General features: G+C 48.7%; 1 protein-coding gene across 1 annotated transcript; it reads left to right on the plus strand.

Annotated features, from left to right (window-relative positions):
- The first annotated feature begins 1,343 nt into the window (after positions 1-1,343).
- On the plus strand, positions 1,344-3,157 carry LOC104150283 (growth arrest and DNA damage-inducible protein GADD45 gamma). Its single transcript, XM_068925498.1, has 4 exons — positions 1,344-1,554; positions 1,668-1,769; positions 1,878-2,091; positions 2,481-3,157. Exons 1-4 carry the CDS (start codon positions 1,502-1,504, stop codon positions 2,589-2,591), a joined length of 480 nt encoding a protein of 159 aa, XP_068781599.1. The 5' UTR covers positions 1,344-1,501; the 3' UTR covers positions 2,592-3,157.
- Positions 3,158-12,237: the final 9,080 nt, after the last annotated feature.

Consider the following 12,237-nt stretch of genomic DNA (forward strand, 5'->3'; position numbering starts at 1 on the left):
AAGTGGTGTGTAAACCAAAAAGCCACAAGGTCGCGCAGTCCCACTCTCATCCTGACTCCCGTCCTCCTAGAACAGGTGTGTGTTTTGTCCTGTACAGATCTACCCCTTTGCTACAACAAGCAGAAAACAGGACAGCAAACATGAAGCGTTCTGAGAATTTGCTTCAGTAACAGCACACAGAGTTCAGCCCTGCTTCAGTCTGCACGTGTTGGCTCCTCTGCCTGGCAGAGCCCTTTTGGTACCGGGTGATTTTGTAGCGCCCTGGCGCGACGGCAGGACAGGAGAGGCTGCATCTGGCCGCTGCCATCCGCGCACCCAGCAGACAGCGCTGCGACTCCAGGGCTGCAAGGGCAGGTAAACTGAGAAGATAAGCGGTGCCAGGAGAACTTAATCATTAAACTCCTCGACCTGCAGGCCGCTCATAGCAGCCCTGGGCGCCCCGGGGCGGCTTCCCCAGCACCGGGGGAGCCTTTCGCCCGGCGCCAGCCCGCACTAGGTGCAAAGCTGACCTGGCACCATTTTGACACCGTCCCCTGGGGCTGGGGCACCTGGCCCAAGCCGGGATCTGGGCAGCAAGTGGGGAGGCCTGGGCCCAGTCTGTGCACAGGGTGCAGCGCAGGGGTGACAGGCACAGGCGCATGGGAGCATGGTTTTGCTTTGGGCTGAAAAGTGGGGGAGACGGGGGGGCCTGTGAGGGAGCTGGTGCTCCTGTGAGGAGCTGGGAGCCCCTGTGAGGGAGCTGGGGGGCCTGTGGGGAGCTGGTGCCCTGTGAGGAGCTGGGGGTCCCAGGGAGACCCAGTGCCCCTGTGAGGAGACGGGGCCCCTCTGAGGGAGCTGGAAGTCCTGTGAGTAGTTGGGGGGCCTGTGAGGAGCTGGGGATGCTGTGAGGGAGCTGGGGGGCCTGTGGGGAGCTGGTGCCCCTGTGAGGAGCCGGGGGTCCTGTGAGGGAGCTGGTGCCCACGTGAGGGAGCTGGGGGGGGGCCTATGAGGGAGCTGAGGGTCCCCGGGGGAGCCGGTGCCCCTGTGCGCAGCCGGCCGCCCGCGGGCGGCTCGCCCCGCCCCTCCCCCACGCCGGCGGCACGCGCGGCGCGGCGCGGCGCGGCGGGCGGGGCGGGGCCGAGGCGGCGCGCGGCGGCAGCGTGTGCCGCCCCGGTGGGGGGCGCCGGCGGCCCCCGCCGCAGTCTGCCCGGTAACACCACAACAAAGGCGGCAGCCCCGCCGCATTGTCACGCCCGCCCCGCCCCCTCCCCCTCCCCACGTGGCCTCCCGGCACGAGCCAGCCCGCTCCTCCCCCCGGCGCGCGCCGTTTAGCATAATAATACCCCCCCCTCCCCTCCCGGCCAATGGGAGGCCGGGAGCCGCCGCCAGCTGCCGGCGCGGCAGCCGCGTGGGCTATAAATAGGGCGGCCGCCGGGCAGCCGCCTCAGACTGCCTGGAGACTGTGTGGCGAGCGGGGCGCTTGGATCTATTGGTGGCCGCGCGTGGGGGAGCCGTTGCCGTTATGACTTTGGAGGAAGTCCACGGACAGGAGCCTGTGCCCGAGGGCCACGACCGGTGCGTCTCGGCTGGGGCTGAGGGGCAGGCGGGCGCGGGGCTGGGGCCGTTGGGGACCGTTGCGGACCGTTGCGGCGCCGCGCTGACTCTGTGCCCGTCTCTCTGGCTTGCAGGATGCAGGGCGCCGGCAAGGCCCTCCACGAGCTGCTGGTGTCGGCGCAGCGCCGCGGCTGCCTCACGGCCGGCGTCTACGAGTCGGCCAAGCTGATGAATGTGTGAGTATCCCGGGGCGGCGGCGGCGGCGGCTGCGGCGGGCACTCGGGGAGGCGGGGGCCGCCGGTGCCAGCTGCGGGGCTTAACGCGCTGCTTCCCCCCGCTCGCAGCGACCCGGACAACGTCGCCTTCTGCGTGCTGGCCACGGACGAGGAGGACGAGGGGGACATTGCCCTGCAGATCCACTTCACCCTCATCCAGGCCTTCTGCTGCGAGAACGACATTGACATCGTGCGGGTGAACGATGTGCCCAAGCTGGCGGCCATCGTGGGGCCCAGCGAGGAGTCTGGGGAGCCGCGGGATCTCCACTGCATCCTCATCACGGTGGGTGTCCCCCGGAGGCAGGCAGTGCTCTGTATGTTGCTCCTGGGGCTGTGCTGGCTCTGCTAGCCTCTTTGCTGAGGGCAGGCAGAGCTTTTTGGGGGTTGGGGTGGGTTTGACTTACTGCACATAGCTAAATACCCTCATAGGCAAGGAAAGGGGACTTGGGACATGCTGCAGAGCAAACTAGTTGAGTAGTGTCAGGCTGTGTTTCTTGTAACTGTGGACCTCCCCTGTTGCTCACACGGGTGACATCTATTTCCTGCATTGTCCATAACAGGACAGAGAAGCCGGTTAAATACTTTGCTGCCTATGCTAATGCTTCTGTAAATACTGTGATGACTTCAGCTGGCAGGCTGTACTTATGGTGTGCAACTTTCTTCCTCTGGCAGAACCCAAATGAAGATGGCTGGAAGGACCCAGCTCTAGAAAAGCTGAACTTGTTTTGTGAAGAGAGCCGAAATGTCAATGACTGGGTGCCAACTATCACCCTGCCTGAGTGATGGTGACCCAGTGCACTGGGGAGGCTGAAATCTTTGTTGCATTCTCAATGTGGTGTTGGTTCACCGAAGTGTGCAACAAGCTGCTGATTCCATGGATTAGCCTGGTCAAGAGACTGGATTAAAGTCGCTCAGACTGGCACGCAGTGGGCTCTTATGGAGAAGAAAGGAAAAGACCAGCTCGCTCCAGCAGTGAGCCCTGGTAGGCTGCAGCAGTGGAGACGTTGACATACCATGGAACTGAAAGAAGTATTGCAAGTTTCCCAGTCAAGTGGAGCTGTTTCAGAAGGCAGAGAAGGTTGGGGGAAGTGGGCCAAAACTTATGGAAGGACTGGACAGAATACTGTAACTAGGAACTGTTGGTGCTGTCTACAAAACATGAAGAAAAGAAGGTTTCAATATTTGATGGACTACTAGAGACTGGTTACTGAGACAAATATACAAGAGACTTTTAAGCAGACAGACTTCAACAGGCCCCTGGGCCACTCTGCAGAACTGGTTTAATAATGCAATAATTTTTACTGGAATTGCTGCTATTGAAGCTTTCATAATAAATTTTTGACAATTAATTTCTGGGAGTGTCTTGCTTACTGGGTGGGGAAACATGTTGCTAAAATACCAGTGATGTCTCACTCATGTGCTGTGTTCCAAGGTATATTCCATAATAATGGTGTTATTACTCACATACTTTCTCTCCTGGGCCAACTCAATGAAGAGCTATGCTTTCCAAGTTGATAATTCAACCTTTTACTCTCTTGCAACAGCTGCTTATCGCAACAGCTTGCAAGACTAAGGACTGGCATACTTAATGAGCTCAGTTATTGTAATAGGTGGTCTCTGTAGTCTGCTGAAGGAACACAATCCATGTTAGAAACATGGATTTTTTTTCTTGGAATACAGACCTCCAGTAAATAACATGATTAGTTGCTAAATATGACTTACTAAGGCTTGTTCAGAGCTGCAGTGTTGCCATTTGACAAAAGCAGCTTAAACATGATGTGGGTCTGCAGAACCCAAAGATGTCAAAAACATCTACCGTTTCCTTTGATTAGAATGACATAGTTAATCTAAAACTAGCTAATACTGAATAAACATCACATCTGCCACAAGCTGCTGTCTGATTGCCATATGTTGTAACAATAAAAGCTGTCACTCCAGAAAGCAATTTCGTGAAACTTAATTGCATGACAACTTCAAATTAGGTTCAAAACACTTTAAGACTTGTGTGGCCTTTTTTTTAGAGATCCTGTCATGGAAAGTTAATAGGCTGGATAGTTCTTGCCTTATGTTAAAAGGGAAAATACCATTCCCAGCAATGGACTTCCCATTTCTGTGCACAATCTATATTTGTGCTCTAATAGCACAGTACTTAATCCCTTCTCCAGAGAGTAAGAAAGCTAAACTATTCATTTCCTCTATAGACACTAAAAATATTCAGTGTCACAATTACATTTCCTCTAGATTGGCTTGCAGTGACTGACACTAGCATTTGCACAGAAGTGGTCATCTCTACATGGAGTAACTTACAGTTGTGGTTTCTGGGAAACTGCTTGTTCTTGGTTTCATTGTTCTTGAAAGGGGAAGTTCAAATTCACTCCTAACATTCCTGTGCTGGAATATGCTCCATTGTATTCTAGGTGTTTAATGCCGATTGGCCTTTGTTACTATACGATGTGATACAATATGATGACAATATGATCAGAACTTAAGCTGAAGCAAAAAACTGTAAGGAACTCGGACTTGTAAGTAGTCCTTCTTGGACTTAAGACGAAGAACTTCTTATGCAGCCAGTTTTTCTACTTAACCTGTACTTGCTGACTATCTCTGCTCTAGGATTTTGAGAAAACTCACATGGAGCTCAGAGAAAAAAGCTGCTCCGGGAGCTGCAGTACCCAGCAATAGAAACTGTTTTTAAGGCAATTGCCTTGGTACACAGAAAATATGAAGTCTAGATGCTTTACTAGATGTTTTATATTTTTGCGTGAGCAAATATGGGCTTCTTTATTTTCAGTGGTTCTACAGCTAAGGAGGAGAATTTTGCTCTTTACTCTCAGTATGCTGAGCCAAGAACAGATTATAATGAAGTGTCCTGAAATCAACTTTTCTGCAAAGTATAAGCAGTACATTGCAGCCTTGAGTAGTTTGAACAAATGGCTGAGTAGATAAGATTGAAGGAAGTTCTCAAACAGGTATAACAATTATAGTGGGGAAATATGTGACAAGTTTGGTGGCTGAGACTGCAGGCACAGATGGTTATACCTGGTAAGAAGTTTAACCTTCCAGCCTTTATGGAATAAACCTACTGCACAGCAAGCAACGAAACTAATGAAGCAACACCAAAATACCCTTGTGAGAATGTTGCCTCTAGGCCTTTGGAAGATGGGAGACTGACCTTGGCTTCTCCAATAGTTCTAGGAAGCTATAAACTGTGCCTTATGAGAGCTACGCAATTTTTTTATTTTAGTGACCATACAATTCTACTGAAATCCAGTTTGGCTCAATGCAGATACAGTGTAATGCAAATAGTATTAAATCCAAGTCAGCCGGGAAATGTTATTAATACAGCTTTGCAACCAAAAGTAGATATAACTTGCAAGCTATGTAGTGCTGAAAATATTTCCAATGATCAACCCTACTTAATGTAGCAAAAATTCAGCAGCTGGTATCTACTGATACAAGCAGACTTCATCTTTCCACGCTCAGCTATGTAACAGTGCAAGGAGCAACCCATATGCTTGTTAAAGACACACAACGGACATGGATGCTGCTGCCTGTGGCAGGGACGGCTGGGCAGGCGACACTGTTCGCCTCCCCAGATGTCCGGGGGGGTTGCCAGGTATATGGGGGAGCTGGAGGGAACCACACCGGGAACTGCGCACCCGGCATACCTCACCTTGCCAGGAAACAGAAGTGCCCACCCAGCGGTACTGAGGGTTTACAGCGCTAGCCAATCCTACTGTGAGGTGTTTCAACAGCGCCTGCCTCCTCCATGCTGTGGGCTCTTTGTAGACTGTGGCATGGTGGCCATCTTAGGGGGCTTTGAGAGAGAGACAGAGGTTCATAATAATTAATAATAAAGGTGGCTCTCCAGGACCTGAGCCAGCCTAGTGACAGGCAGGAGGGGCAGGACCCCAGTGCTGTGTTTTTGGGGTCAGAGATTCAGCTGTCTGCTTTTTGTGGTAGGCTAGGAGCAACAATGGGTGCGACAGAAGATGGGAGAGGTAGTGGAGCCACGTTAGATGTGCTGGTGCCTGTGCTGCAAGCCAGAGAAGAAAGGGAGGTTTAGTCAAAAGCAGAAAGGAGCTTACAGGGCAAAAGGCACAGCGGGTGCAGCTCAGAGGTAGATGATTTTGGTGGGGGGCTAGGGGAGACAGTGCTGTATGGGTTCTCACCTGAGCGCAGGTTTTAACCAGGAAGTCTGTTGTAGCCAAGGAGGGCTGCACCTGAAGCCCTTCGCTCGTGTGCTGCGGAGTGATCAAAACTGTGTATTTTAATATTATAATTACTGGCATTTAAGCCTAGGAACTATCATTTAGGCTGTCTTGTCTATACTTCTGCGAATGCAGTTTGGTGCTTAGTGATGTATGAAGTTTCATTTTAGCTTTCTTGAGCAACAGGTTTACATTTCTTCGCCTGGGTATCTATTCCCCCATCTAGTAGTGCTGACTGACAGGAATTTCCCCTTGTATGCAGTCTGTTTCCTTCTCTTAATTCTCTTTTCTTCCTGTTATACTTCTGCCCGTCACTCTAAGTAATTTTTCCTCTCTTGTAGTTACAGATGCCGATCTCTGCCTTAGATGCCTGATTCTTTTAGCATATACTATATTGAGTTAACTGCCTTATCATCTTACCAGAATATAAATGCATATTGGTACACAGGACACAGTTGTTGAAAACAAAGCTTTTCTCTTTGCTGTTGAGTCGGAAGTACAAAAAAGAAGCTAATAAAAAGAATATTAGAGGCAGGCAAAGTGCCGCACGGAATCATGTGGGCATAAAATCTGTGCATCTGCTAGGAGACCTGCTCCGAAAGTGTTTATAGCATTGGCTGTTCAGGGAAGGAAAGCTGATATGTCCTCTTGCAGTCTTAAAATTTGGCAAAACTCGTAGAATTTTAATCTTAGGTGGAGGCTGTTTGAATTAACCTATGTTCTGCAAGAGGCCAGCCTTTGCAGAAGTGCTAACGGCAGAAACATGCCATTGCACCACTGTCAGATATGTAAAGGAGTTGTGATTCATGCAAACAAATCTATTACCTCCTGTTCCCAGATCCCATGTCATCCAAAGGAACGAGCAGAGCGTGCCCAGGTTACGCCATGTCAAGTGTAGAGAAAATATATTAGCACTGGAAGCAAGCGTCATTGCATGTGTGATCAAGAGAGATGTATGGAGAAGGATGTGTGAATATTGTGTTCCTTGCAGAGACGCACGTGGAGGTCAGCTGTGCTCACAGCTATACATCTGCAGGATCTCAAATTCATTACATGTGTTTAAGCAGCAGTGGCGAAAGCCGAGTTTGGTGGAAAGACGGAGCTGTACAGCGAGCGCGCCTAACAGGAGCCATGCTTTCTAGAGATTTTTATGAAAATGGCCTTTGATTCCTACTCATTCCGTATCCATTCCATCACGGCAGGTATGATTTGCTCACTTTGTAAAGTCTGAACAAGCAATGACAGGATATTGGAAAAGCTAAGTAAATGCTTGATGTGTAATTATGTTATACCAAAAGAGTGACTACTTCTGATTATTCTTCAGTGTCCTGCAGCAAGATATCCTTACATACCGCATTCAAAATATTAGCGTGCATATGAAGCATTAATTGGAGGCATTGGTATCTTTAAGTGCATAATTAGAGCCTAGGCATTAAAGCTAAGTTGGTCATAAGAGCTTCTCCCACTGCACTGGCATACGGTTAACTTGCCATGCTTATTTTTTGATTTTTATGCATGGAAAGAACACAGAGTTATTCTCTTCTGTGTGTCCAGTCCTCTCTGTGGAGCTGTCTTTACTCTGAGGTCATGAATTTGAAAAGTTAGTACAAATGCACACCGGTGATTCAAGTCTAGTGGATGCAACTGATTTTTTTCTATATTGGAGAGCACACTATAGAGGTGTATCAGGTGATCTACTGAGTGATTTGATATTACCTGCATGCTATGACTCACGCTCCCCCCCCCCCTTGCCTTTTTCAAGAAAAGAGCTGTTCTACTTTTTTATAGAAACTCTCACATGCTATAACTTACGGCAAAATATTGTGATAAAAATTTAACAAAGAAAACCCAAGATGGATTCCACTATTGCAACAAATGTTTACTGTTCCACCATACTGTGAAACTTAGATATTTTCAGACCTCTGGATTTAAGTTTAGATTCCTACTCCCTGTTTTGGGGCACTTAGCAAACTTGGGGCCTAGCTTTCACTGGCGCCCAGCATCCTACTGAAGTCGGTAGGAAGCAACGGTGCCTGGTAATTGCGATTTAAATGCCTATGAAACTAATAGAGCTGAAACGTTCAAATTTGATTTCCAAGAACTAGGTGCCTAAATCCCCCTTCAGATACCTACACTCTCATTGTGGAGCCCCGAGTCAAAATTCCCCAACCAATCAGGTCATTTAGGCATACAGCCATAAACGTATACATCAAATCTCAGGTTTTATTCCCCTTTTTAAAAGCGAGTCTCTGAATTGCCCCAACGTTGGCTCACGTTGCTGAACGGCCCCGAGGGGTTTCTGGTGGAAGATCGTGGGCCAGCAGCGGGGCTCCAGGAGGGCACCCAGCTCCTGGGCTGTCAGGTGATGGGACCTGCCGCCAGGTAGGCACAGCACAGGTGCATGCTCGCCAAGAATAAATAGGCAGGACTTGGAGATACAAGCAGAGAAATAAGTTGGCTTACTTTTCACCAAAAAAAAAAAAAAAAGAGGGAGAGAAAGAAAAAAAAAGAAAAAGAGGTTTCAATGTAATACACATATCAATTTGTTTAAAACAATTGCACGCTCTTGAATTAGCAGGGTTAAAAATCTGCTTCCCTGGCAGCTCTCTGAATGTAATTGTTTCTGAGGCGAGAACAATGAACGGGACTACTTCAAGAGGCGGTTGCCAGGTTTTTTTTAGGAGACGGCCCTGCCTGCCTGGCAGCCTGGGGACAGTGTCACCTGGCCCGTTGCCCTCGAGCCCGAGGACCTGGGGGCTCGTGGGTGGCGCACGGTGCTCCTGTCCCCCATGGGGATGCGGTGTGGGGCCATCCCCAGGGCAGACCCCATCTCCCTTGGCTGCCAATCTCAGTGCAGCCCGACTGTCTTCGTAGATGTAATGGCATGCAGTATTTGGGGATGATTTCCAGATGACATAAGGATGAGTAGGACTGTGCCTGAAGAGAAAATATTATGGGGCGTGCTGAATCACCTGGGAAAATTGTGACAATGTCACAAAACATGTTTTAATACAGATAAAGCGCATGATGATGTCTCTTCTTGCATAGTGGGAGATGATAGCTACTGAATGGGAGACTACAAATCTGACATCAGCGCTGATGTCTGCAGCGTCTGTTGTTTCTGTACGTCTTTTCTGTGGTTGAAGTGGGCCTACATTAAAAGCAAACTCCTTCTTGTAGGCTGTTTTGCTACATTTAAGAGTCAATACATTAAAAAGAAAGATGCATACTGTCATTATAGATGGTGTCATACCACTGAAGGTCAGACTTTTATTGAAAGTTAGCAAGAAAGTGGAAGCTGGTTGGACGCAGCCAAAAATAGAAAGGCGGTGAAGTGTTTCACTTTTTCCAAAGGACCTGCGGTATCCTTCGCTGATACAAATGTTCCCTGTCTTCCGTACTGCTCCACTTATGTTATATAGTCCTTCAAATAAACTACTGCAGAAAAAGAGCACTAACGAGCAGAGCATGGTTGGTACCGAACGGCCGCATTTTGGGTACACGACCCCATGGGAAGGCCGCGGGGAAGATCCACAGGCTGTGGGCAGCCCATGGCTGGAAGCGCTCACCTCTGCTGACTCCGGCCTTATCCTCACGCTGGTCGCCGGCTGGCGAAGTCAGGCTGAATCTCACAGGTTTGCAAACAGGTTCAGGGCTTCAGGGCCCTGTGTAATAGGAGCACACTGTGTGGCTATTAAACGCGATGACAAAACCTGGTCCAGGTCTCCCTAACCACCTGGCTGACGAATGTAACTTAAAGCAAAGGTGGACCGTGTGGTGTTTTGGAGAGAAAAAAGAAAAAAAAAAACCCAAACCCCATGCCAATCCAGAATCCAGTTTCCTGATTTAAATAAATTAAGAAAATCACTGCTGTTTGTTTGCTTATATAACTTCTAAAACACCTTTCAAGCACATAGCCACTCAGCATGGCCTGTAACAAGTGCAAATATTGTTTAGTTGGGAAGGATATCATGTATTTTTCCCTATGCTAATGTACCTTTTGAATTTTATAGGGCTTTCTTCACTTCGCGACATTAGTTTTTTGAGCTTAATGTGCAGTATGTGAAAAATTCCTAATTTAGAGCTAAGCACTGAGAAGCACTAGAGGAGCTGGGTAGCTAAAAGAAATAGATAGATGAACAATACTAGCAATGAATCGTGGCAGTTGTACTCACAAAATAATTCAGGTGTATCTTCAGAAGAGGTACAATACATCAGAGACAATGCATTTACCTAAAAAGAGGGTCTGTATCCTTATAGTCTTTATACAAATTAGTATCTCCCCCACAAACCTCTGTTCCACCACGGATAGCACGGCTACATACACAGGAAGGAAGTGCAAAATGATTGAGATTTCACACATAAATAGAACCATATTTTGTCACTGTATTCTCTGCTCCACCTTTTGTCGGAGGACAAATTACCACTGAAAAGCTGCTACAGGATGGAATTCCCTGGCTTACCACTTTCTGCGAACTCATCTTGTTTTTATTAAAAAAGAAAAACCTTGATATTGTGCTATGAAGGCCTGGCTCTGTTACATACTCCCCCTTGGGCAGGTCATTTAATAGAAAAACAACAGCAACACTTGGAAAATATGTGAAGGGTTACTGAGCTCTTGTGCCTTGTCTACCCCCACTTCTCCCATGGGGCCTGGGCTACATTTTCAAAGAAGTGCTTGTGTCATGCCCCGCTTCTCAAGAACTGCTAATTCACTGGTATCAAGGGCTCATGACTTGGCTTTGGAGGTACGGGAGCAGATGAGGTGACACAGGATTTGCTCAAGGCAGGAGGGAGTGGGAGCTGGGCAAGAGCTCATCTTGCAGAGCACCCAAAGCCAACGTGATGAAGTGCATTTTAAAGCAATGGGATAACATAGTTTTGACATCCCAATTATCCCATATCTAAACAATGAGAAATACATGCTGCTCTCTACCTGCTTTGCTGGAGGGGCTAAATAGCGCTTTAGTTAGGCCAAATGTAGATGTGGTAGAAACTGCCTGCTGAAGAAGTAGGGCCAGAGAGGTAGCCTTGGTGGCAGAAGAAGCTGTCCTACACCTACAGTTGCAACACCGGACCCCCTACACAGATCTCTGCACACAGCTGGTAAACCAGGTGGCTGATGTCTGCCCAAATTCATCATGGGACCAGAGCTCTTAATGATAACTAAGCCCTGCAAGATTCATAAAGATAGGTGGCCAGTAGATCAGAGTGACTCAGTGCCCTGACTGATGCCAAGTCATGATGTGCACTCATAACTTACTAGAGACTCCAGGAAAACCCTTTTTTGGGAGAGGCTTTCTAAATGCTCCAGCTGCAGGAGCAGTCTCAGGCAGCGCGCAGCCAGCTGCAAGGCCTGTATCCCAAGGACACCAGCTCCATGGCTTGTGGATGCTGTTGCAGCCCAGCCGCAGCAGGTAAGGTGGAGATGATCAGCCATGTGCAAGTGAAGCCCGTTGCGGTACTTTGCTTATGAGGCAAACATTTGACCGGCCTCACTGTACCTTCACCTGAATTACTAATACCTCACCGCAGTGTGTCATCTGAAGCAAATTGCAGTGTATAATTACAATAATAAGTCCATGCAGATCAGGCCCAGAAGAACCCTGCAGAGAAGATGCTGGAGCGCTCTCTGCTCCCAGAAGTGCTGACGTTACCTCTCGAGCCTCAGCTGATGGAGGGCGTTTTACAAGAACTGGTTCCCCATCTCGCAAACCTGCATTTCTCCCGCTTAGGCCCACATCCGGTATTGCTACTGCTGCTGCTGCTGAACCCTCACACGCAGAAGTAGCCCTGCGGTTTTCTCCTGCAGGATCAGGAAGGTCCAGGCAAGCTGCTCCAGGCTTCCCAGGGACCTGCCTCAGGTTTGGTTTCTACCAGGACAAAGTCAGTGAAATGAAAGCTCCCCATTGCCCAGCTGATTTCTCTAAACTGAGCAAACCATTCATCTGCTGACAGAATCGCCGGGTGGATTTCCAACAAGCTGAAGCTGCAGGGAAATTCAGGCAACTAGGGGAAAAAGTAAGAAGCTGCGGTTCTTTCCTGAAGCTGGAGATAAAATTTCCTTTTCTGGTAAGTGCAGTAGAAGGCAGCCATCTGATTCAGCTTTTGCAGTAATATTTTAATCTGCCATGGGCACATTGTTTACTGAAATTAAAACTGAATATAGCCTACAATTGAGGTTACCAAATACACTTATATAAACGATGGGGAAAGCT

The sequence above is a fragment of the Struthio camelus genome, chromosome W (assembly GCF_040807025.1).
Source record: "Struthio camelus isolate bStrCam1 chromosome W, bStrCam1.hap1, whole genome shotgun sequence".
NCBI classification, from domain to species: Eukaryota; Metazoa; Chordata; class Aves; order Struthioniformes; family Struthionidae; genus Struthio; species Struthio camelus.

Coding starts and splice junctions, on each gene's coding strand:
- LOC104150283 (XM_068925498.1), top strand. CDS start 1,502: ATGACTTTGGAGGAAGTCCACGGACAGGAGCCTGTGCCCGAGGGCCAC. Junction 1,770..1,877: donor TCGGCCAAGCTGATGAATGT/GTGAGTATCCCG, acceptor CCCCGCTCGCAG/CGACCCGGACAACGTCGCCT. Junction 2,092..2,480: donor TCCACTGCATCCTCATCACG/GTGGGTGTCCCC, acceptor TTCCTCTGGCAG/AACCCAAATGAAGATGGCTG.